Source organism: Alosa pseudoharengus, unplaced genomic scaffold (assembly GCF_046254945.1).
Source record: "Alosa pseudoharengus isolate Yale_2024_CS ecotype anadromous, Long Island Sound unplaced genomic scaffold, YU_APseudo_1.1 YU_APseudo_1.1_scf_23, whole genome shotgun sequence".
NCBI lineage: Eukaryota > Metazoa > Chordata > Actinopteri > Clupeiformes > Clupeidae > Alosa > Alosa pseudoharengus.
The window spans coordinates 1,017,214-1,040,767 of record NW_027468685.1 but is presented as its reverse complement, the minus strand read 5'-3'; the positions used below and the strand labels follow the sequence as shown (position 1 = coordinate 1,040,767).

General features: G+C 44.1%; 1 protein-coding gene across 4 annotated transcripts in view; it reads right to left on the bottom strand.

The window, feature by feature from the left end:
* Positions 1 to 23,554, bottom strand: part of LOC143140297 (thyroid hormone receptor beta) — a 198,802-nt gene that overhangs the window by 5,600 nt on the left and 169,648 nt on the right. For 3 of the 4 annotated variants that reach the window (XM_076301077.1, XM_076301078.1, XM_076301079.1), the window contains exons 6-10: positions 20,056 to 20,203; positions 18,061 to 18,266; positions 14,962 to 15,048; positions 12,651 to 12,797; positions 12,091 to 12,349 (exon numbers count right to left, since the gene is read on the bottom strand). In XM_076301077.1, coding sequence (XP_076157192.1) covers positions 12,091 to 12,349; positions 12,651 to 12,797; positions 14,962 to 15,048; positions 18,061 to 18,266; positions 20,056 to 20,203 — 847 coding nt within the window. The remainder of the gene's footprint in view (positions 1 to 12,090; positions 12,350 to 12,650; positions 12,798 to 14,961; positions 15,049 to 18,060; positions 18,267 to 20,055; positions 20,204 to 23,554) is intronic. The other variant, XM_076301080.1, reaches the window with a different exon arrangement.

Here is a 23,554-nt window from a genome sequence, read left to right as displayed (position 1 = left end):
CCGCCTCAGTTAGAGTTGGGGGCAGAACACCTGTTGTCTGGGCGTGCTCAAATACTCTTAATAGATAAGGAGACAATTCTTCACTAAACGCCTTGTACAACTCCCCAGAGAGTCCATCAGGGCCTGGAGATTTAGAGCCCTTAAGCGAGGAGATGGCTACCTGAATCTCTACAACTGTAAGCTCATTGTTCAGCAATTCACAATCTTTCCCGTCTAATCTGGGGAGTTTGCACTTGTCCAAAAAATCATTAATTATTCTAGGGTTTGGGGCGGATTTGGAAGTATACAGATCAGAGTAAAATTCAAGGAACCTGTTATTAACATCTTTAGGTTTTGTGAGCATTGTGTTGTCTTTGGCTTTTATTTTGTGTATAGTCCTATCATTTTCCATTTTTCTGAGCTGTCGAGCTAAAAGTTTATGCGGTTTGTCGCCAAACTCAAAGAACCTCTGTCTGGTATACAGAAAAGCCCGACTTACTTTCTCAGACATAATTTGGTTGTATTTGTATTTTAGTGTTGCTATTTCTCTATGAAGAACCATAGATGGCGACTGAGCATTTTTGTTATCCACAGCTTTGATCTGCTCTTCCAGCTCCTTTAATTTGGTCATGTTTAGTTTCCTCCTTGATGCTTCAAATGAGATAATACTACCCCTAATAAAAGCTTTAAATGCTTCCCAGAGAATGGAAGGAGAGGTCCCAGAGATGTCATTCATCTGAAAATACAAGGAAATTTGTTCTTTTAAATATTGGCGAAAGATTTGATCTGTAAAGAGTTGGGGATTTAGCCTCCAAGAGGAATGTGGTTTATCCATGTGGTCTAAATGCAAGGAAAAGGAAACGGGGGCATGGTCTGAAATCAAAATACTGTGATATCGAGCGTCCAGTATAAAGGGTGCAAGTCTACCATCCACTAGAAAGAAGTCAATTCTACTGTATGACTTATGCACTGGTGAATAAAAGGAGTAGTCTCTACCTAAGGGATTCATTATTCTCCATATGTCTAATATATTTGCATTGTTTATATAAGAATTTAAAAATTCACTTGAGGCGTTTTTGGGGGGATTCCTTGTAGAGGATCTATCAAGATGTACATCTAGAACAGTATTAAAATCCCCTCCAATAATCAAATTAGTTTGTGAAACATCCGGTATTAGTGAGAAGACTTTCTGGAAAAATGCTGGGTTGTCTATGTTAGGAGCATATATGTTGACAAGGGTGAGTGAGATGTTGTAAATTTCTCCAATCACTATGATGTAGCGACCCTCTCTATCAGACATTGTTTTGCTATGTAAGAAGGGTACACCCTTTCTAATTAAAATGGCAGCACCTCTTGCTTTACATGAGAAGGCAGAATGAAAAACCTCTCCTATCCACTTTGTCCTAAGCCTATTGTGTGAGTTATTATTCAAATGCGTTTCTTGCAAAAACATAATATCTGAGGTGAGCGTCCTGAGATGAGATAAGACTTTCCCTCTTTTGACAGGGTGATTCAATCCACGCACATTCCAGCTAGAAAATCCAAGGTTCCCTATTGCCCTGGTGTTGTCATTTATAGTATCCTGCATAAGCACTGTTTGTTTGAATTTGAATATATAGCAGCATTGCTATTCTGTGCAATCTTTTTGTAGAGTCTTCATATCCCTCCCACCCCCTCATAGTAAGCCACCCAATGGCCACTACCTCCCCCAACCCATACCTCTTATCCCATGTCAACCAGAACCACACATTAATAAAATAAAAGAAGACAAACCAAATTACTCTAGCCAGGTCAAAGTGATAGGCGCGAGTCTTCTTAGTGCAAACAAATGATAATAAAAATGCAGATAGAAAAGAAAAGAAGAAAAAAGAACAAATACTGTATACTATGCTTACTTCCGTGCACATGGACTGCTTCTAAGTTCTAACAGCTCTGAAACTTAATTCCAAAGAACTTGATTGGAGAAAAGGAAACAAACGAACATTAAGGCAGATGTATTTCACACCTGCCTACACCCAATTAGCAAATCTATAGGAGGAACAGTAAACTAGCACATATTTGTATGCTGTATACTCAAAACATTAATTGCAATCATAATTGAAACAATTCTGATTCAGATAAGATCTGATTTAGGAACAATCAGATATAGGTAAATTTCAAACATATCCCCCTTATCACATTTGTGTCAAACAAGGGAACAATGGATAACATAAAACATTTTTAGTAAACTGTATTGAGACGGAAAATAGGCTATAGCCTAGCTTTGACTAGGCTTACTGATCAATAACCCAAAACAGAACAAGATAGGCTGCACTCAATTGTTTAAGCACATTTAAAAGTAGCATCTTAACGTTTGTATTAACATAAAGGTGCCCACCAGACTAAAAAAATACAGTCTTCCCGTAGGTTTAGGCTACAAATGGCCCAAACCTCCCTTTGGAGAATCCCGGCAGCCTACCATTTAGAAAATGTACAGTCTTACCATCACGTAGGCTAAGGTTAGTAGACAGGGACGGCTACTCTGGCAGGCAGTGTTATGCGTTAGTCATCAAGCTTATCAGCCAGCGAGCCAAAACTATTCCTGAGATTCCATGTCATTTGTCGAAGTCGACGGTTTTGGAGCAAACAGTCCTTCGGCGTATTCTTCGGCTTTTTTGGCGTCTGTGAAGGAAGTTTGTGTTCCGTTGAATGTAACCAGTAGTCTTGCGGGGTATAGCAGACCATACTTCACACCGGGCCTGTCTCGTAACAGCTCCCTGGCGCGATTGAATAACGCCCTACGCTTCGCTACGGCCGGAGGGTAGTCGGGAAAGATTTGGATTCTCTTGCCTTCGTAGAAGAGTTGTCTCGCCGCGATGGCTTTCCGTAGTATGCCCTCTAGCACATGATAGTAATGAAGTCTCAGGACGATGGGTCTTGGGGGCTCTTGCGGATCAGGTCTTCTACGGAGGGTCCGGTGCGCTCGGTCAATAAGTGGCTTCGCCTCTAGAGATAGCACTTCTTGCAGTAGGTCAGCGACAAAGTCGCGTGGAGCGGATCTTTCTGCTCCTTCTGGGATTCCGATGATTCTAATGTTGTGTCGTCTTGACCTTCCTTCTAAGTCCTCACATTTAGTGACTAATTTATCCACCTCAGAATTCAACCGCGTTACTTGACTTTGGAGAGCAGTAATATCGTCGGACTGGAGTGAGGCTGATCTCTCTAGGTCTTTAATAGTTTTCTCGTGCGAGGATGTGTTCCCCTCAAGTGCTGTAATGGAAGTTTGAATCTCTTTTTTAGTTGTGGCAAGTTCGCCTCTTAGTTCGGTGCAAACAGTTTGTATTCGTGCATCTATGGACGAGCATATATCACCCTTAATCTGGGCAATTTCGCTTCGTAAGGCAGCAATAGCGGCTAGCACTGTACGGTTTGGAGGGTCTGCGTCGTCATTCATATCACCGGGTGGGTGGGTCGTGTCACTCGAGTCCGAGGACTGAGCAGGGCCTAGTTCTTGTTCCTCGTTTTTCTTGGTTTTTCCCTTCTTTGACATCTTTTCCTCTGTCGGTCTAAATATTACTCTTGTGTGTGTTTCTTTTCGTCGTTCCGAGGATGTTTAGAGCGGATTTACATGAGTTTTGTGTTATAGTAAAGACAAATATGTCAGAGCTATCGCAATCACGTCTCACTCCTCCATCACTCAACCGGAAGTCTCCGCCTACTACTATTTTCATTCAGGAACATGCCCATTCCAGCGGTCGTGTTGACTGTTATGTGGGCTGTGTTGGTTTATCTGCGTCTGGTTGATCAACAGAGATATTCGTGTTCATGTGAGCGCCGGAACACACATCCTAAACATTGACGAAACTACCCAGATCAGATTTATAACGTTATTTAATGGGCAGACTCTCTCAAAGCACTTGGCAGATATCATGAACATCGTCAGATAACTTTGTGAGATTTTTTTCTAACATTAGTGTTCAAAACTCGACAGTCTTTTGAATGTGCATCAAACTAACATATTCCAACATATTTCTAAATTTGAATATGCTTATTTGCGAAAATATATGAGCAATGCGATTGTTCCTTTCCAGCGGTGTCAGCCATCTTGGTTGAAAAATTTGGCACGGTATCCTGGGTGATTTCATCTCCCACTTCGTTTTAAGCCTGCGTCGGTCCTGGCTATATTTTGAGGGTTGCTTTTAAGGGAAAAAAATAGCACTTCCCCTTGCTCCCTAAAGTAATGGGACATCCTAGCCCTACACGTGCACGCGCAAAAATGAGGGTTAGGGCAGAAATCTAGGGGAAGGGGAGGTATTGGGACAGGCCCTATCCGAAACACACCCTTAACACACACACACACACACACTACACACCCTTAACACACACTACTACACACCCTTAACACACACACACTACCTACTACACACCCTTAACACACACACACACTACTACACACACACACACACACTAATACACATCCTTAAAGTAAGGAAAGGAATCCTGTGTAACTCTGGCGAAAATTGACCCAAGAGTTTTTCTGCATTACAGTTTTTTCTGATTGCTTAGGCAAATTTTTTGTAACTATGGCTTTTTTTGCAAAACTCTACACACAAATGGCAAAACCTCTCACCCAATCAGCAAAACATTGTAGTTCTCTTGCAAAAGCTAACACACCTTGCTTAACTCTTCACACCTTCGTAAAAATGGTGTTTTCGTATCTAACAGTAAACACAAACCATCACAATAGTAAGCACACAATGTGCCAACAACACACTGATGGTATGAATAAAAAACACATCTGGCTTTTGCTTTCTCTGCACAAGGTAGACTATGTCAGTTTGAGGTCATACTTTTGTCATAGTTCTGTAAACATACAGGGATCCAAACTTCAAGTATTACTGTAGTGTTTATTTACACACATCAAAACAAACACAAGTGTGTTTTTCCAAGTCAAAACACAAAATAGCATTTCACTGAGACAAAACAAATCAGTCTACATCGGGTCGTCTCTTTCAAAATTCTCTCTACATCACATGCAATGTCCTAGTCCAAGGCACCGGGAAAAATATATTCTGGAATGACGTATCCAGGCCTGACATGACAATATCCCCACATGTAGACTGTTTTTTTGTCTGTAAAAGGGCTATTTCTTTCTCTTCTCACTCTTCCTGCTCACTCCATTGTACCCATTGTACATTACCTGTGGCTTATTTATAGTGCTTAGGCTGATTGCAAAGTGAACTAATTATCTAAAACTGTTTTCACATGAGAAAGTGTGCCAGAGAGTTGGCAAAATAGTGTAAATAATAGCCATTGTGCCTACAGTTGTGCAAAGTGTGTGTTACAAAATTGCAAACTGAGTGCAAAGCCGTGTTTGTGCTTTTAGTTTTGCGAACTCAGTGAGTGGTTTTGCCATTTGTGTGTAGAGTTTTGCAAAAAAAGCCATAGTTACAAAAAATGTGTTTAAGCATTCAGAAAAAACTGTAAAACACATCAAATAAGCCGTGGAGACAGTCATTTTCTTTGATCAACCACTACAGAGCTTGCCCCGTTATACGCTATAGCCCCAAATGGCAAACAGTGGATTAGCTAAGGGCCCTGAGTGAAACACTTCCCAAATAGCATGTGTTGAACCAGTAATACTGATCAAACCTCAAACCTCGTCAGTAGCTTGCTCAGGGTCCCTACACATAAAACTAAGCACCAACAACGTAGTTAGTGAACCCGGAGTTTATTACAGAAGACTGTTAAGAACACTCACCAACTGCCCCCCTACCAGCTCCTCCACCCCAAGCATGGAGAATAGATTAACCAAACGTGACATGGTAGAGCTCTTTCTCCTCCAGCTCCTCCACCCAGCACGGAGAATAGATTAACCAAACGTGACATGGTAGAGCTCTTTCTCCTCCAGCTCCTCCACCCAGCACGGAGAATAGATTAACCAAACGTGACATGGTAGAGCTCTTTCTCCTCCAGCTCCTCCACCCAGCACGGAGAATAGATTAACCAAACGTGACATGGTAGAGCTCTTTCTCCTCCAGCTCCTCCACCCAGCATGGAGAATAGATTAACCAAACGTGACATGGTAGAGCTCTTTCTCCTCTAGCTCCTCCACCCATGGTAGGATTCTTTGTACTTAGAAAAAAAGAGGTATCGCACACCAATAAAGTCTTTTCTGAGGTGCTGGCTTCGTGTGTATACAAGTGTTAAAGAAAATAAAGAATTCAACATTAAAACATGGAGCAGAGTGTGCGGCATTCTCAGGATTCTTTGTACTGGTTAGGGTTAGGTTTAGGGTTTGTACTGTCACATTTGGTTAATCTATTACTCATGCTGGGGTTGAAGGAGCTGGTAGGGAGACAGTTGGTAAGTGTTCTTAACAGTCTTGTGAGAGACCGTGTGTTTGTGTGTGTGTGTGTGCGCAGTCTTAAAGTATTGATTGTGATTATAACAACTGAAGTGTAATCCCCCTAAGCATGTCATTAGATCATATCCATAAGGGACTAATCCCTCCTTAATGGACACACACACACGTGCACACTCACACACACACACGCACAATCACACACACACACACACACACGCGCACACTCACACACACACACGCGCACACTCACACACACTCTCTGGATCAGCCCCCTCTGTGACGACCTGTTGGGGGGGGGGGGGGGGGCTTAACCACATGGGTCCGTAAACCCTGGGCACTTACCGCCCGGCGTGGATGTGTTTGGGGGATTTGCAGGGTCAGAATAATGGGGAAACACACACACCAGAGTCATGCAAGGGTCCGTTTTTTGAGACCCCCCCCCCCCCCCCGAACCCGCAAAGTTCAGCACCAGACCCGACCCGACCCGTCATTTAATATCGAAATTAAATCTGCATCCGCCCAGACCCGTTAATATTTGTCCCGTTACCCGACCCATGGCCGCGATAAATCACACACGAGCTAAAATCATTCCAGTTAAAGTGCTTGGGTCATTCCACGTCAATTCAACCAGGGCCCACGCACATAGGTCTCAAAAAAATCCTAATACCTATGTTACCTAGGAGACACACTGTAAAATTACTCTTATGTAAGATCAATACTTTCCAAGATACGGCCAGGTTTACAGGGGGAGGGGGGTGTCCATTTTGTTTTTTGCTCTTTTTTTTGTCAAAGTTCACAAGCCCACAGCGCAACAACTAAACCATGTAGGAGGCTCACATTGTGCATGCTGGTACATAAATAGGAATAGTATGTAGCAAAATCGTCACGTTTGGTCTGGATAATCCTGCATGGTCATAGCTGTCCCTCAAAGTTGATACAAATTTTATTGGAGTTTTTGGCTGGGCTCTGTTTAAGCCTTCAGAAGACATATTTGTACTCAACATAGGCTCTTGATTTATTTTCCTTACTGAGATAAGTAGAAACACTCGCACAAAAAAACAATGAACAGAAAATAAATTCCTTCAGGGTCTGAACAGCAGACTTTACAAGTCTAAAAAATCATTTTGGTTCTCATTTTCAGAGCACCCAAACACCTTGTGGGAATTTACAAAGATTTTTTAAATATGTTTTTCTTTATTCTCCATGATCCCTTCTTTTCGAAAACACCAATTTTACTTGTCTTATGCAAATCTTTCTTTTTTATTTTCCACCCTGAACATGGGCAAAATGCCCCATTGACATCAATATGTTTTATATAGAGTCACCACACTGCCACCTGTGGTTGTATAGAGTAACCTGTGGTAGCTCTATACAAAACATATTGATGTCAATGGTGCATTTTGCCCATGTTCAGGGTGGAAAGTGAAAAAGAAAGATTTGCATAAGACAAGTCAAATTGGTGTTTTTGAAAAGAAAAGATCATGGAGAATAAAGAAAAAAATATTTAAAAAATCTTTGTATATGTTTGGGTGCTCTGAAAATGAGAACCAAAATGATTTTTTAGACTTGTAAAGTCTGCTGTTCAGACCCTGAAGGAATTTATTTTCTGTTCATTGTTTTTTGTGCGAGTGTTTCTACTTATCTCAGTAAGGAAAATAAATCAAGAGCCTATGTTGAGTACAAATATGTCTTCTGAAGGCTTAAACAGAGCCCAGCCAAAAACTCCAATAAAATTTGTATCAACTTTGAGGGACAGCTATGACCATGCAGGATTATTCATAACGTGACGATTTTGCTACATACTATTCCTATTTATGTACTAGCATGCAAAATTTGAGCCTCCTACATGGTTTAGTTGTTGCGCTGTGGGCTTGTGAACTTTGACAAAAAAAAGAGGCCGAACAAAATCGACACCCCCCTCCCCCTGTAAAACTGGCTGTATCTTGGAAAGTATTGATCTTACATAAGAGTAATTTTACAGTGTGTCTCCTAGGTAACATAGGTACACCTTGACCTAAGTGCGTGTCTCCTAGGTAACATAGGTACACCTTGACCTAAGTGCGTGTCTCCTAGGTAACATAGGTACACCTTGACCTAAGTGCGTGTCTCCTAGGTAACATAGGTACACCTTGACCTAAGTGCGTGTCTCCTAGGTAACATAGGTACACCTTGACCTAAGTGCGTGGACCCTGGTACATAAGAGTAATTTTACAGTGTGTCTCCTAGGTAACATAGGTACACCTTGACCTAAGTGCGTGTCTCCTAGGTAACATAGGTACACCTTGACCTAAGTGCGTGTCTCCTAGGTAACATAGGTACACCTTGACCTAAGTGCGTGTCTCCTAGGTAACATAGGTACACCTTGACCTAAGTGCGTGGGCCCTGGTTGTGACCTAAGTGCTGGGCCCTGGTTGTGACCTAAGTGCTGGGCCCTGGTTGTGACCTAAGTGCGTGGGCCCTGGTTGTGACCTAAGTGCTGGGCCCTGGTTGTGACCTAAGTGCTGGGCCCTGGTTGTGACCTAAGTGCTGGGCCCTGGTTGTGACCTAAGTGCGTGTCTCCTAGGTAACATAGGTACACCTTGACCTAAGTGCGTGTCTCCTAGGTAACATAGGTACACCTTGACCTAAGTGCGTGTCTCCTAGGTAACATAGGTACACCTTGACCTAAGTGCGTGTCTCCTAGGTAACATAGGTACACCTTGACCTAAGTGCGTGTCTCCTAGGTAACATAGGTACACCTTGACCTAAGTGCGTGGACCCTGGTACATAAGAGTAATTTTACAGTGTGTCTCCTAGGTAACATAGGTACACCTTGACCTAAGTGCGTGTCTCCTAGGTAACATAGGTACACCTTGACCTAAGTGCGTGTCTCCTAGGTAACATAGGTACACCTTGACCTAAGTGCGTGTCTCCTAGGTAACATAGGTACACCTTGACCTAAGTGCGTGTCTCCTAGGTAACATAGGTACACCTTGACCTAAGTGCTGGGCCCTGGTTGTGACCTAAGTGCTGGGCCCTGGTTGTGACCTAAGTGCGTGGGCCCTGGTTGTGACCTAAGTGCTGGGCCCTGGTTGTGACCTAAGTGCTGGGCCCTGGTTGTGACCTAAGTGCTGGGCCCTGGTTGTGACCTAAGTGCGTGTCTCCTAGGTAACATAGGTACACCTGGACCTAAGTGCGTGTCTCCTAGGTAACAGCGTGGACCCTGGTGGAACTGACGTGGAATGACCCGCTTTATTTTTATGTCGCACCTCTCAACATCACAAATAGGCTCAAACTAATAGGCTCTAATAGACTCTAATAGGCTCTCTATGAAACTAATAGGCTCTAATAGGCTCTCTATGAAACTAATAGACTCTAATAGGCTCCCTATGAAACTAATAGACTCTAATAGGCTCCTCTATGAAACTAATAGGCTCTAATAGGCTCCCTATGAAACTAATAGGCTCTCTATGAAACTAATAGGCTCTCTATGAAACTAATAGGCTCTCTATGAAACTAATAGGCTCTCTATGAAACTAATAGGCTCTCTATGAAACTAATAGGCTCTCTATGAAACTAATAGGCTCTCTATGAAACTAATAGGCTCCTCTATGAAACTAATAGGCTCTCTATGAAACTAATAGGCTCTCTATGAAACTAATAGGCTCTCTATGAAACTAATAGGCTCTCTATGAAACTAATAGGCTCTCTATGAAACTAATAGGCTCTCTATGAAACTAATAGGCTCTCTATGAAACTAATAGGCTCTCTATGAAACTAATAGGCTCTCTATGAAACTAATAGGCTCTCTATGAAACTAATAGGCTCTCTATGAAACTAATAGGCTCTCTATGAAACTAATAGGCTCTCTATGAAACTAATAGGCTCTCTATGAAACTAATAGGCTCTAATAGGCTCTCTATGAAACTAATAGGCTCTAATAGGCTCTCTATGAAACTAATAGGCTCTCTATGAAACTAATAGGCTCTAATAGGCTCTCTATGAAACTAATAGGCTCTAATAGGCTCTCTATGAAACTAATAGGCTCTCTATGAAACTAATAGGCTCTAATAGGCTCTCTATGAAACTAATAGGCTCTAATAGGCTCTCTATGAAACTAATAGGCTCTAATAGGCTCTCTATGAAACTAATAGGCTCTAATAGGCTCTCTATGAAACTAATAGGCTCTAATAGGCTCTCTATGAAACTAATAGGCTCTAATAGGCTCTAATAGGCTCTAATAGGCTCTAATAGGCTCTCTATGAAACTAATAGGCTCCTCTATGAAACATCACAAATAGGCTCTCTATGAAACTAATAGGCTCTCTATGAAACTAATAGGCTCTCTATGAAACTAATAGGCTCTCTATGAAACTAATAGGCTCTCTATGAAACTAATAGGCTCTCTATGAAACTAATAGGCTCTCTATGAAACTAATAGGCTCTCTATGAAACATCACTAATAGGCTCTCTATGAAACTAATAGGCTCTCTATGAAACATCACAAATAGGCTCTCTATGAAACAGCCTAACAAGTGCTTTTTTGGCACTATTGGAGCATGTAGGACTAATACAAATATTTAACGTGCCCCTGTCAACTTTCACATGTCAACTTTTGATTTGAGTATTTCACATTCAATCTAAATCTTAAGCTAATGAACAATATAGCCTAAAGTGTGATTTTTGTTTTTGCGCGATCCAAGTAGCCTACCATCGGAACCTTTAAATAGGCTATGGAACCTGATAACTTGTGCGTTTTTCTTAAACATTTTGCATTAGGGCAATCTTACAATAACAAACCACAGCCCAAAGCTTGCTCCATCTGAACATTACACAAATAAACCTAGAAAAAAATCACAAACAATAGCTAAATGTAGGCCTATGCCTATGCTGGCAACGCTCCAACTACAAGATGAATTGAAGACATCAAAGTGGCAGTAGTGACGTGATGGTCAAAGGTCGTATGTTATCGTTGACTAAAACACATACTTGTGATGTGGTAATGGTCATTTAGACATAGCTACATATATTGCATATATTTTTTATTTCAGCAAACTAAAATACTGTTTGGTTCTCATCCAATACTCACCCGCAAGGAGTTCCTTATCCACCCGTGAATTTTAGGGATGTCACAATCCACCCATTTGAGCAACTTTTATACGGGTACCCGTGGGTACCCAACCTGTTGCAGGACTCTGGCACACACACACACACACACACACACACACACACTGCTCTCTTCCTTCGCTTAATTTCACTGGCTGGACAAATGCAGACAGTTTCCTTTTACTTGCCATCTTGCATTATTTTGGTCAATCTACAGATTTTCATTTTGATGATGAAGTAAATAGTGAAGTTTGACAGTAAATTATTTGAACTTGGTGTACGTATTTAAACTGTCTATTAAAATGTATAGAGTGTGTTTGTTAGCGTTTGTTACTAGAGTGCGTTTGTTAGCGTTTGTTACTAGAGTGCGTTTGTTAGCGTTTGTTACTAGAGTGCGTTTGTTAGCGTTTGTTTCTAGAGTGCGTTTGTTACTAGAGTGCGTTTGTTACTAGAGTGTGTTTATTAGTAGAGTGCATTCGTTACTAGTGTGTTTGTTACTAGAGTGCGTTTGTTACTAGAGTGTGTTTATTAGTAGAGTGCATTCGCTACTAGAGTGTGTTTGTGCAGTATTTCATTTACTGATTTATGTTGATGTTACATCAAATACAGTTTTATTATTTAGTTCTTTCGACTGCCATGATTTGTGTCTCAGAGTGATGACATCATCTCCCTGTGACGTACCGGAGGACAGGAGGATGACGGCCTGCAGCAGGGCCACTTCTGAGTCGTCCAGGTTGAAGGAGGACAGGGACACGCCGAGGTCGAAGATGGCGTCGGACACCACGCCCAGGCCCCCGTTCTTGAGCTGACCGCGCGTCACGGCCATCTCGCCGTTCAGCGTCAGCGTCTCGCTCTCGGGGTCGTAGCGCACCGCCGCCCGCAGAGACATGATCTCCATACAGCAGCCTTTCAACAGGATGATCTGGTCCTCACAAGGCAGCTACACACACACACATGCGCACACACACACACACACAGAAATGAGCACATATACACAGAAATTAGCACATACACAAATTAATACACACACACACACACAGAAATGAGCACATACACAAATTAATACACACACACACACACAGAAATTAGCACATGCACAAATGAATACACAAACACATGCACACACACACAGAAATTAGCACATACACATTAATACACACACACAGAAATTAGCACATACACAAATGAATACACACACACACACCCACATACAAGCACACACCCATACACACACACCTTACCTCACAGAACATAGGCAGTTTTTTGGCAAAGTCCACCACGCGTGTGATGGCGGGGGTGATTATTTTTGTAAACTGACTGAAGGCCTCTATGTCCACTTTACTCCCCTCCGCGGTGTTGACGACCGGCGCTTGGCCAATGTCTTCGGGCTGTGGACAGAGGGGGGCACGCGCTCAGTATTTGGGGGTTCAGTGGAAGGGGGCAGAGATGTGAGTGATGTGGGGGGGTGGGGGAAAGGGGGGTGGGGGAGGAGGAGGGCAGCATGTAGCCAGACAAGACAACAGGTGTAGCACTTCACATCCTCTAAGCGTGGCATCAGGCAGCCAGCACGAGCGTGAGCAAGGGACGCTTACAGAAAGAAAATATCAAGACAAAAACGTCAAAAATAAAAGAGATACCAAGAGAGAGAAAGAGAGTTAAGAAAGAGAGAGAGAGAGAGTGGAGGGCTGTGACTGCGAAATAGAAATTAGAAGGAAGAAGTTGAAGAAATGTAGAGATCAGACCAAAACAGAAGAAAGCGTTGGAGCCCTGTGTGAGGGCGTCTGCCTTTGACTAGGGTTTTTCACTGAGGCGGCGGCCACGACTGCCCCTCACCACCCCACCCCTCCCACCCCAGACACAAGCCCCACACCACACCAGTGAGCGAGGAACTCACAGAATGACAGCGAGAAAGGAAAAAACAAGCCCCCTTTGGAAAAGAGAAGAGAAAAAAGTGCTGCTGACAGACATTCGTTACTAGAGTACGTTCGTTACTAGAGTGTGTTTGTTAGCGTTTGTTACTAGAGTGCGTTTGTTACTACAGTGTTTTTATTACTACAGTGCATTCGTTACTAGAGTGCGTTTGTTACTAGAGTGAGTTTGTTACTAGAGTGCGTTTGTTACTAGAGTGTGTCTGTTAGCGTTTGTTACTAGAGTGCGTTTGTTACTACAGTGTTTTTATTACTACAGTGCATTCGTTACTAGAGTGCGTTTGTTACTAGAGTGAGTTTGTTACTAGAGTGCGTTCGTTACTAGAGTGTGTCTGTTAGCGTTTGTTACTAGAGTGCGTTTGTTACTTGAGTGCGTTTGTTACTAAAGTGTGTTTATTACTAGAGTGCATTCGTTACTAGAGTGCGTTTGTTACTAGAGTGCGTTTGTTACTAGAGTGCTTTTGTTAGCGTTTGTTACTAGAGTGAGTTTGTTACTAGAGTGCTTTTGTTAGCGTTTGTTACTAGAGTGCGTTTGTTACTTGAGTGTGTTTGTTACTAGAGTGTGTTTATTACTAGAGTGTGTTTATTACTAGAGTGCATTCGTTACTAGTGTGTTTGTTACTAGAGTGCGTTCGTTACTAGATTGCGTTTGTTAGCGTTTGTTACTAGACTGCTTTCGTTACTAGATTGCGTTTGTTAGCGTTTGTTTCTATACTGCTTTCGTTACTAGATTGCGTTTGTTAGCGTTTGTTTCTATACTGCTTTCGTTACTAGATTGCGTTTGTTAGCGTTTGTTACTAGAGTGTATGTGTTACTAGAGTGCGTTTGTTACTGCTTTCGTTACTAGATTGCGTTTGTTAGCGTTTGTTACTAGAGTGTATGTGTTACTAGAGTGCGTTTGTTACTAGTGGCCGTTCGTTACTAGAGTGCGTTTTCTACTAGAGTGTGTTTGTTAGCATTTGCAACATATTCTAGAATATGTTTGTTACTAGAGTGTGTTTGTTACTAGAGTGCATTCGTTACTAGAGTGTGTTCGTTACTAGAGTGTGTTTGTTACTAGAGTGCATTCGTTACTAGAGTGTGATCGTTACTAGAGTATGTTCGTTACTAGAGTGTGTTTGTTACTAGAGTGCATTCGTTACTAGAGTGTGTTCGTTACTAGAGTGTGTTTGTTACTAGAGTGCATTCGTTACTAGAGTGTGTTCGTTACTAGAGTGTGATTGTTACTGGAGTGCATTCGTTACTAGAGTATGTTCGTTACTAGAGTGTGATTGTTACTGGAGTGCGTTTGTTAGTAGTCACAGTATCTCTCTTCTCTTTTCTTTTTCTTAAAAAATAATAAAAATAAACAATAAAAAAAGGTTCATTTGCTCAGTTAAGTCCCTTTAGAGTCCCAGGGGGCACACCTTCACGTCAATAAACTCCAACAAACCAGCACGATGTTACAGCACACACACACACACACACACATCGACAATGCTCAAGGAAGCCAGCAGAAGTCTATCCAAAATAACTCAAATGATAAAAAGCAGACCATAATTAACTAGAAGAAAACAATAGAGAGCGCAGCAGCTGATTGGCTAGTGCGTTTGGTAAAGTCATCATTGCTTCTACGGGTTCTTACCTTGGAGTCTTTCACCCCCACTGCACTCTGGTCAGAAGCACAGAATAAATTACATGTTATTTCATTAAGTAGCATAGCTTCTTCCACCTGTTGGACAAGCAACAGGGAGCGTGACGTTTCAATGGAGAACCCAAGTCAACAGCACTAGAAAAAAACTGAAATGTTTAAACTGAAGAGTCAAGAGAGAGAGAAGAGCAAGTGAGAGAGAGAGAGAGATGGACAGAAGGAATAAAGAAAGCCAGACAAGACAGACAAGTCAAAAGGATCATCTGCGGGTGCTGTTCCCGTGGAGTTTGACTCTCAGGCCTATCTGACATCACAGCCATGTGATCTATTTCTGGCCAATCGGAATGGGTGAAATATGACAGAGCCCTGTTAGTGAGAGACTCCTCAGGAAACCGTTTGGAACACTGGGCTTACAAATGGAATCTTTCATTTTTCTAGAGAATGCCTGAGTCAGCTTAAAACTCCATGGAGACAGACACACACATACATGCACACACACACACACACACACGCGGACACACACACGCACACACACACGCACACACACATGCACACATGAAGGCACAGATGTCACTCTGCAAAGAAGGATTAGAGCCCATCACCAGACACATAAATCAAAGGATCACAAAAGAACATTAGTTAGAGAGAGGGAGAGAGAGAATTAGAGAGAGGGAGAGAATGAGAGGAAAGAGAGAAAAAGTGATTAAATCATTCCGATAAGCTTGTTAAAATTGTGAAAAGCAACAGAAAAAGACTAGAGGGAGAGAGTGATAAGGAGAGAGGGAGAGAAAGAGAGAGTGAGGAGGTAGAGAAGGGAAAAGAGAGAAAGTCAGGAGGTAGAGAAGGGAAAAAGAAGAGAGAGCAACGTAAAGAGAGAGAGAGAGAGGAGGTAGAGAAGGGAAAAAGAAGAGAGAGAGGAGGTAGAGAAGGGAAAAGAGAGAGAGAGAGGAGGTAGAGAAGGGAAAAAGAAGAGAGAGAGGAGGTAGAGAAGGGAAAAAGAAGAGAGAGAGGAGGTAGAGAAGGGAAAAGAGAGAGAGAGAGGAGGTAGAGAAGGGAAAAAGAAGAGAGAGAGGAGGTAGAGAAGGGAAAAAGAAGAGAGAGAGGAGGTAGAGAAGGGAAAAGAGAGAGAGAGAGAGCAACGGAGAGAGAGAGGAGGTTGGGAAGGGAAGAGAGAGAGAGAGAGAGAGAGAGAGAGAGGAGGTAGGGAAGGGAAGAGAGAGAGAGAGAGAGCAACAGAGAGAGAGAGGAGGTTGGGAAGGGAAGAGAGAGAGAGAGAGAGAGAGAGAGAGAGGAGGTAGGGAAGGGAAGAGAGAGAGAGAGAGAGCAACGGAGAGAGAGAGAGAGAGAGGAGGTAGAGAAGGGAAAAAGAAGAGAGAGAGGAGGTAGAGAAGGGAAAAGAGAGAGAGAGAGAGCAACGGAGAGAGAGAGGAGGTTGGGAAGGGAAGAGAGAGAGAGAGAGAGAGAGAGAGAGAGAGGAGGTAGGGAAGGGAAGAGAGAGAGAGAGAGAGCAACGGAGAGAGAGAGGAGGTTGGGAAGGGAAGAGAGAGAGAGAGAGAGAGAGAGAGAGAGGAGGTAGGGAAGGGAAGAGAGAGAGAGAGAGAGCAACGGAGAGAGAGAGAGAGAGAGGAGGTAGAGAAGGGAAAAAGAAGAGAGAGAGGAGGTAGAGAAGGGAAAAGAGAGAGAGAGAGAGCAACGGAGAGAGAGAGGAGGTTGGGAAGGGAAGAGAGAGAGAGAGAGAGAGAGAGAGAGAGGAGGTAGGGAAGGGAAGAGAGAGAGAGAGAGAGCAACGGAGAGAGAGAGGAGGTTGGGAAGGGAAGAGAGAGAGAGAGAGAGGAGGTAGGGAAGGGAAGAGAGAGAGAGAGAGGAGGTAGGGAAGGGAAGAGAGAGAGAGAGAGGAGGTAGGAAGGGAAGAGAGAGAGAGAGAGAGGAGGTAGGGAAGGGAAGAGAGAGAGAGAGAGAGAGAGAGGTAGGGAAGGGAAGAGAGAGAGAGAGAGAGGAGGTAGGGAAGGGAAGAGAGAGAGAGAGAGAGGAGGTAAGGAAGGGAAAAGAGAGAGAGAGAGGAGGTAGGGAAGGGAAGAGAGAGAGAGAGAGAGGAGGTAGGGAAGGGAAGAGAGAGAGAGAGGAGGTAGGGAAGGGAAGAGAGAGAGAGAGGAGGTAGGGAAGGGAAGAGAGAGAGAGAGAGAGAGAGGAGGTAGGGAAGGGAAGAGAGAGAGAGAGAGAGGAGGTAGGGAAGGGAAGAGAGAGAGAGAGGAGGTAGGGAAGGGAAGAGAGAGAGAGAGGAGGTAGGGAAGGGAAGAGAGAGAGAGAGAGAGAGGAGGTAGGGAAGGGAAGAGAGAGAGAGAGGAGGTAGGGAAGGGAAGAGAGAGAGAGAGAGAGGAGGTAGGGAAGGGAAGAGAGAGAGAGAGGAGGTAGGGAAGGGAAGAGAGAGAGAGAGGAGGTAGGGAAGGGAAGAGAGAGAGAGAGGAGGTAGGGAAGGGAAGAGAGAGAGAGAGGAGGTAGGGAAGGGAAGAGAGAGAGAGAGGAGGTAGGGAAGGGAAGAGAGAGAGAGAGGAGGTAGGGAAGGGAAAGGGAAGTTGTTCCATTATAAAGTAATTTTTTCTGCTGCCTTGTGGAACATGGTCTCCAACGCTCAGCTAATACTTCCCACTCTACAAGGAGATACAAAAAACATCAAGACGTTAACATGGCAACACACAGGTGGAGTGGCCTAGGTGGGGGGGGGGGGGGGGGGGGGGCAACACACAGGTGGAGTGGCCTAGGTGGGGGGGGGGGGGGGGCAACACACAGGTGGAGTGGCCTAGGTGGGGGGGGGGGGGGGGGGCAACACACAGGTGGAGTGGCCTAGGTGGGGGGGGGGGGGGGGGGGGGTGATGTGGGGGTCTGTTTGTTTACAGGTATGTGGAAAAACCAACGACAGCTAAAAACAACAACAACACAACAGAACGTGGTTGAGCATCTACTGAAAGGCCACTTGTGTGTGTGTGTGTGTGTGTGTGGCGCAGCAGACAGAAAGGCCACTTGTGTGTGTGTGTGTGTGTGTGTGTGGTCCAGCGGACAGAGGGCGACGCGGTCAGCTCGGGTGGAGCGCCTCACCAGGAACTTCCTCCTCTGCTTCCAGTGGTTGCCCTGGGCGTTGGTGGCCATGTGGGCGTCTGTGACCACACGGATCAACTCCCACTCGTCCGGCGTCGGCTCCGGCCGGTCCCACACCGTCTTCTGGATCTCCTCACGCTTCCGCCGCTCACGGTTCTCCTCAATCAGCTTACGCTTCGCCAGACGCTTGCTGTCGTCCAGCACCACTGAGGAAGAGGAGGGGCAGGGAGGAAGAGGAGAGGAGGAGGAGAGAGAGGAAGAGAGAGGAGGAGGAGAGAAGGAGGAGAGCAGAGGAGGAGAGAGGAAGAGAGAGAGAGGAGGAGAAGAGAGAGAGGAGGAGAGAGGAGGAGAGAGGAGAGGAGGAGAGAGAGGAAGAGAGAGGAGAGGAGGAGAGAGGAGGAGGAGAGAGAGAGGGAGAGGAGGAGAGGAGAGCAGAGGAGGAGAGAAGAGAGGAAGAGAGAGGAGGAGGAGAGGAGGAGGAGAGAGAGAAGAGAGAGGGAGAGGAGGAGAGGAGAGCAGAGGAGGAGAGAGGAGAGGAGGAGAGAGAGGAAGAGAGAGGGAGAGGAGAGAGAGGAAGAGAGAGGGAGAGGAGAGGAGGAGAGAGAGGAAGAGAGAGGAGGAGGAGAGGAGAGGAGGAGAGAGAGGAAGAGAGAGGAGGAGGAGAGAGAGAAGAGAGAGGGAGAGGAGGAGAGGAGAGCAGAGGAGGAGAGAGGAGAGGAGGAGAGAGAGGAAGAGAGAGGAGGAGGAGAGGATAGGAGGAGGAGAGGAGGAGATAGAGGAAGAGAGAGGAGAGGAGAGCAGAGGAGGAGAGAGGAGAGGAGAGAGAGAAGAGGAGAGGAGGAGAGAGGAAGAGAGAGGAGGAGGAGGAGAGCAGAGGAGAGAGAGAAGAGGAGAGGAGGAGAGAGAGAAGAGGAGAGGAGGAGAGAGGAAGAGAGAGGAGGAGGAGGAGAGCAGAGGAGAGGAGAGAGAGGAGCAGAGAAGAGAGAGGAGGAGAGGAGGAGGAGATGAGGAGAGAGGAAGAGAGAGAGAGGAAGAGAGAAAGGAGAGGAGGAGAGAGGAAGAGAGAGGAGGAGGAGGAGAGAGAGGAGCAGAGAAGAGAGAGGAGGAGATTAGAGGGAGGAGGAGAGGAGAGAAGAAAGAGGAGAGGAGGAGGAGATTAGAGAGAAGAGGAGAAGAGGAAGAAGAGAAAAGGGAGGAGGAGAGAAGAGAGTGAGAAGAGTGGGAGGAGAGAAGAGAGAGAGAGAGAGAGGAGAGAAGAGAGAGAGAGAGAGGAGGAGAGAAGAGAGAGAAGAGAGGGAGGAGAGAAGAGAGTGAGTGGTGAGGGAGAGAGAGAAGGACAGAGGGGGAAGAAGAGAACAGAACACAGTGATCTAGACAACGTTCCAAGTCTGCAGCAGCTTAGAACTGTCAACTGAAGAGCCAAGCCCTGGAACACAGCACTGCTCAAATTACACACACACACACACACACACACACACACACACACACACACACACACACACACACACACACAGCACAGCCCACCAGGCCTGCCACACACTCTCATCATCAGGGATCACACACACACACACACACACACACACACACACACAGCACAGCCCACCAGTCTGTAGAGACAAGGGCCTGCCACACACTCTCTCATCATCAGGGATCACACACACACACACACACACACACACACACACACACTCACACACACACACACCTACACACACACACACTCTCACACACACACACACACATACACACACACACACACATACACCGCCCACCAGTCTGTAGAGACAAGGGCCTGTCACACACTCTCTCATCATCTTCAGGAATCACACACACACACACACTCATCATCATCAGCGATCACTCCAAATATGTCCCAGCATGCAGCTGCCCCTCGTTCACCTATCCATGAAGAGGTCCCCCACCAAAAGCTGCACAAAACACCAACCCCCCGTTCCCCTATCTTCACAGAGGTCTAGGTGGCCAGAGAACACTCACAGTCCGTCGCCATGCCAACGGCGATGCACTTCTTGAAGCGGCATTCCTGGCACTGGTTACGGGTGACCTTGTCGATGACGCACTTGGCCTCGTACTTACAGGCGTACGTCGGGTTCAGGTTCTTCTGGATGGTTCGCCTGAAGAATCCCTACAAGCAGAGACGGAATTTACCGATCGACCGGGAGAAGAGAGGGGGAACCGATCGACAGACATTTATCAACTCGGTAACAGAAACACTTGACTTGGCTCAACCTTTTTCTTTTTCCATAGTTTATAATCTCATTAACAGTAGACTGTTAGTTGTTACGATATTGTTAATTATGATCTCATACACAGTAGACTGTTAGTTGTTACCATATTGTTTATAACTACCGGAATACATTAAAATGTGTCTTTTGAGTGGAATACATGAGAGGTTGTGGAGGGACAGGTGTGTGTGTGTGTGTGTGTGTGTGTGTGTGTAGAGTTTCTCAGAGAATTGAATTCCATTTGTGGTGGTTGGTTTGTAGAATTAATGTTGAATGCAACAGTTTAACAAATTAGCACAGGGTGGTTATGATGCTAACCAGATTAAACCCTTACGAGCCCGACCGTTCTAATTTCGTTACAAAAGTAACGATGACCAATCGTCTAATATCTCAGCTGTCCAATGACTGATTTTATTTCTGAAATCTTCCCCGTAATGCCGACAACATAAGCTTCAATTTGATATGATTGGTTGAGGGGTTTATGACACGAAATGTTTTGGATACTGTGACGACCCTGTGCCCTTCAGGCCGTCTCCTGTCAGTGCACGGGCAGGGTGTGTGTTTGTGTGCACGTATGGGATGTGTGCTAGTGCAGTGTGTTTGAGTGTGTGTGTGTGTGTGTGTACGTACGGGCCGTGTGCTAGCGAAGTGTGTGTACTGTGACGACCCTGTGCCCTTCAGGCCGTCTCCTGTCAGTGCACGGGCAGGGCTGGACTTGGTTGGGCTAATGCCCTCATTGATTACACCTATGGTTAGGGTGGGGCTATATAAGGGGTTTCCTATCTCTCTCATTAGGCACTTTTCTTCCTTCTTGCAGGCACTCACTTTGATTCTCTCACACTTGCACTTTGCTCTCTCCCCTCATTTCTAACTCTACCTCTTTTTCTCTTTCTTTGTCTTTAGGCCTACTTCACTAGCTTCTCACATACTGACCCTCTTTGCATCCATACATCCATCCATACACGCACACCACCACTCCCATTCATTTCCCCCTAGACATTTTGCTATTGGTAACCTTGTGCTTTACTTTAATAAATTAATATATTTTGTTTGAACCTTGTTGTCCGTGTCCCTCTTTATGTTTCGGTCTGGGAACGAGCCGGCGGTAACAATACTTGAAGATGAGTCTTGAAAAAATATTTTCACTTGAGTCGGTGCATTTGACGTAGACAGCCGGATGGCACCTGCACTTAAGTTGGCGTTTACCTCGACTGGAAACCACACAGCTGGATAAACTGAGGTAATATTGTTTTTACATCGGTTCTAGTTATGGTTTATCTTAATTTGAAGTCCTTAACACCCTATCGGTCACAATTGTGACCGAAATTTTTTTTTTTACTCATAAGCCTTTAAAACTGTAACTGGGGAATATCCCAATACTCTTTCAGTAAATATTGAAACAATAGAGTGTTTCAATGAAATGTGTGCAGTGTCAAATGTTTTGAGTAAATTGTCACATGACCAGAGCTGTTTACTTCCTGGTTGCACCTTGAGAAGAGGATGACGGCCTCACAGCTCCCAAATAAAAGGTTTTTAAAGTATGTTAAAATAAACATAGGACAAATATTTTTTGTACACATGGTCTTTAAGGTGTCTAGTTATACATACATTTATACATTTTTATACATTTATAATTATTCAAATGTCTTTGGTGTGTTTTGCAGAATGAGTAAACATGTTAACGGTCACAATAGTAACCGGTGGGATAGAATGTTGTATCTAGATGCACACATACTTCTACACCTACAAACACACACACATACACATACTCATACATACACACATACAGAGACATACACACACTCACACACAGATACACACACACATACATACTCACACACACACAGATATACACTCACACACACACAGACATACACTCACACACATACACATATTCACACACACAGACACACACACTCACAGACATACACACACACACACACACACACACACACACACATATTCACACACACACACACACACATATTCTCTCTCACACACACACACACACACACACACACACACACACAGACATACACACACTCACATACACACACACACACACAAATATATACACTCACACACACAGATACACATACACACAAACATACACCCTCACACATACACACACACACACAAATACACACATACACACACAAATACACACACACAGATACACATACACACAAACATACACCCTCACACATACACACACACACACAAATACACACACACATACACATATTCACACACACAGACACACACACTCACAGACATACACACACACACACACATATTCACACACACACACACACACACACACACTCACAGACATACACACACACACATATTCACACACACACACACACACACACACACACATATTCTCTCACACACACACACACATATTCACACACACGGACATACACACACTCACATACACACTCACAAATATATACACTCACACACACAGATACACATACACACAAACATACACCCTCACACATACACACAAATACACACATACACACACACACAGATATACAATCACATACACAGATATACACACTCAGACATACACACTCACACACACACAGACACAAACACACACACAGACATACACACTCACACACACACACAGATATACATACTCACATACACAGATACACACACACACACACACACATACACACAGACATACACACTCACACACACACAAATACACACACACACACAGATATACACTCAGACACACAGATATACACACACAGACAGACACAAACGCACACACACACACAGACATACACACTCAAGGGGACTTCACATTGCACGCGGCATGCGCTTTGCCTGCTGCTCTCACACACCCACCTGCAAATACACACATACACACACAAACATACATGTATATATATAAATTTAGAAAATAGAACACATTCAGGGTTCTATTTTAACGAGCCGAAGCTCCTGGTAAATAAACAATGTTTACATATTTTTCATATTTATTATTGCCATTGGTCTCAGTGTTCATATCAGTTTGAAAAGTCCTGTCAGAATACCTTTATTTGAACAAAAAAGCAATTTGAGCAACCTTTAATTGAGTATACGCATATTACGTACAATTGTGACCGGTAATAAAACTCACTTTTTCATCTACTTTTCTACATTAAAAAAAAAAAAAAAATATTGATTACTTCAAATGGTTGCTAATAACACATGATTTGCATATTTGCCTGTCTGGGAAAAATTTGGGC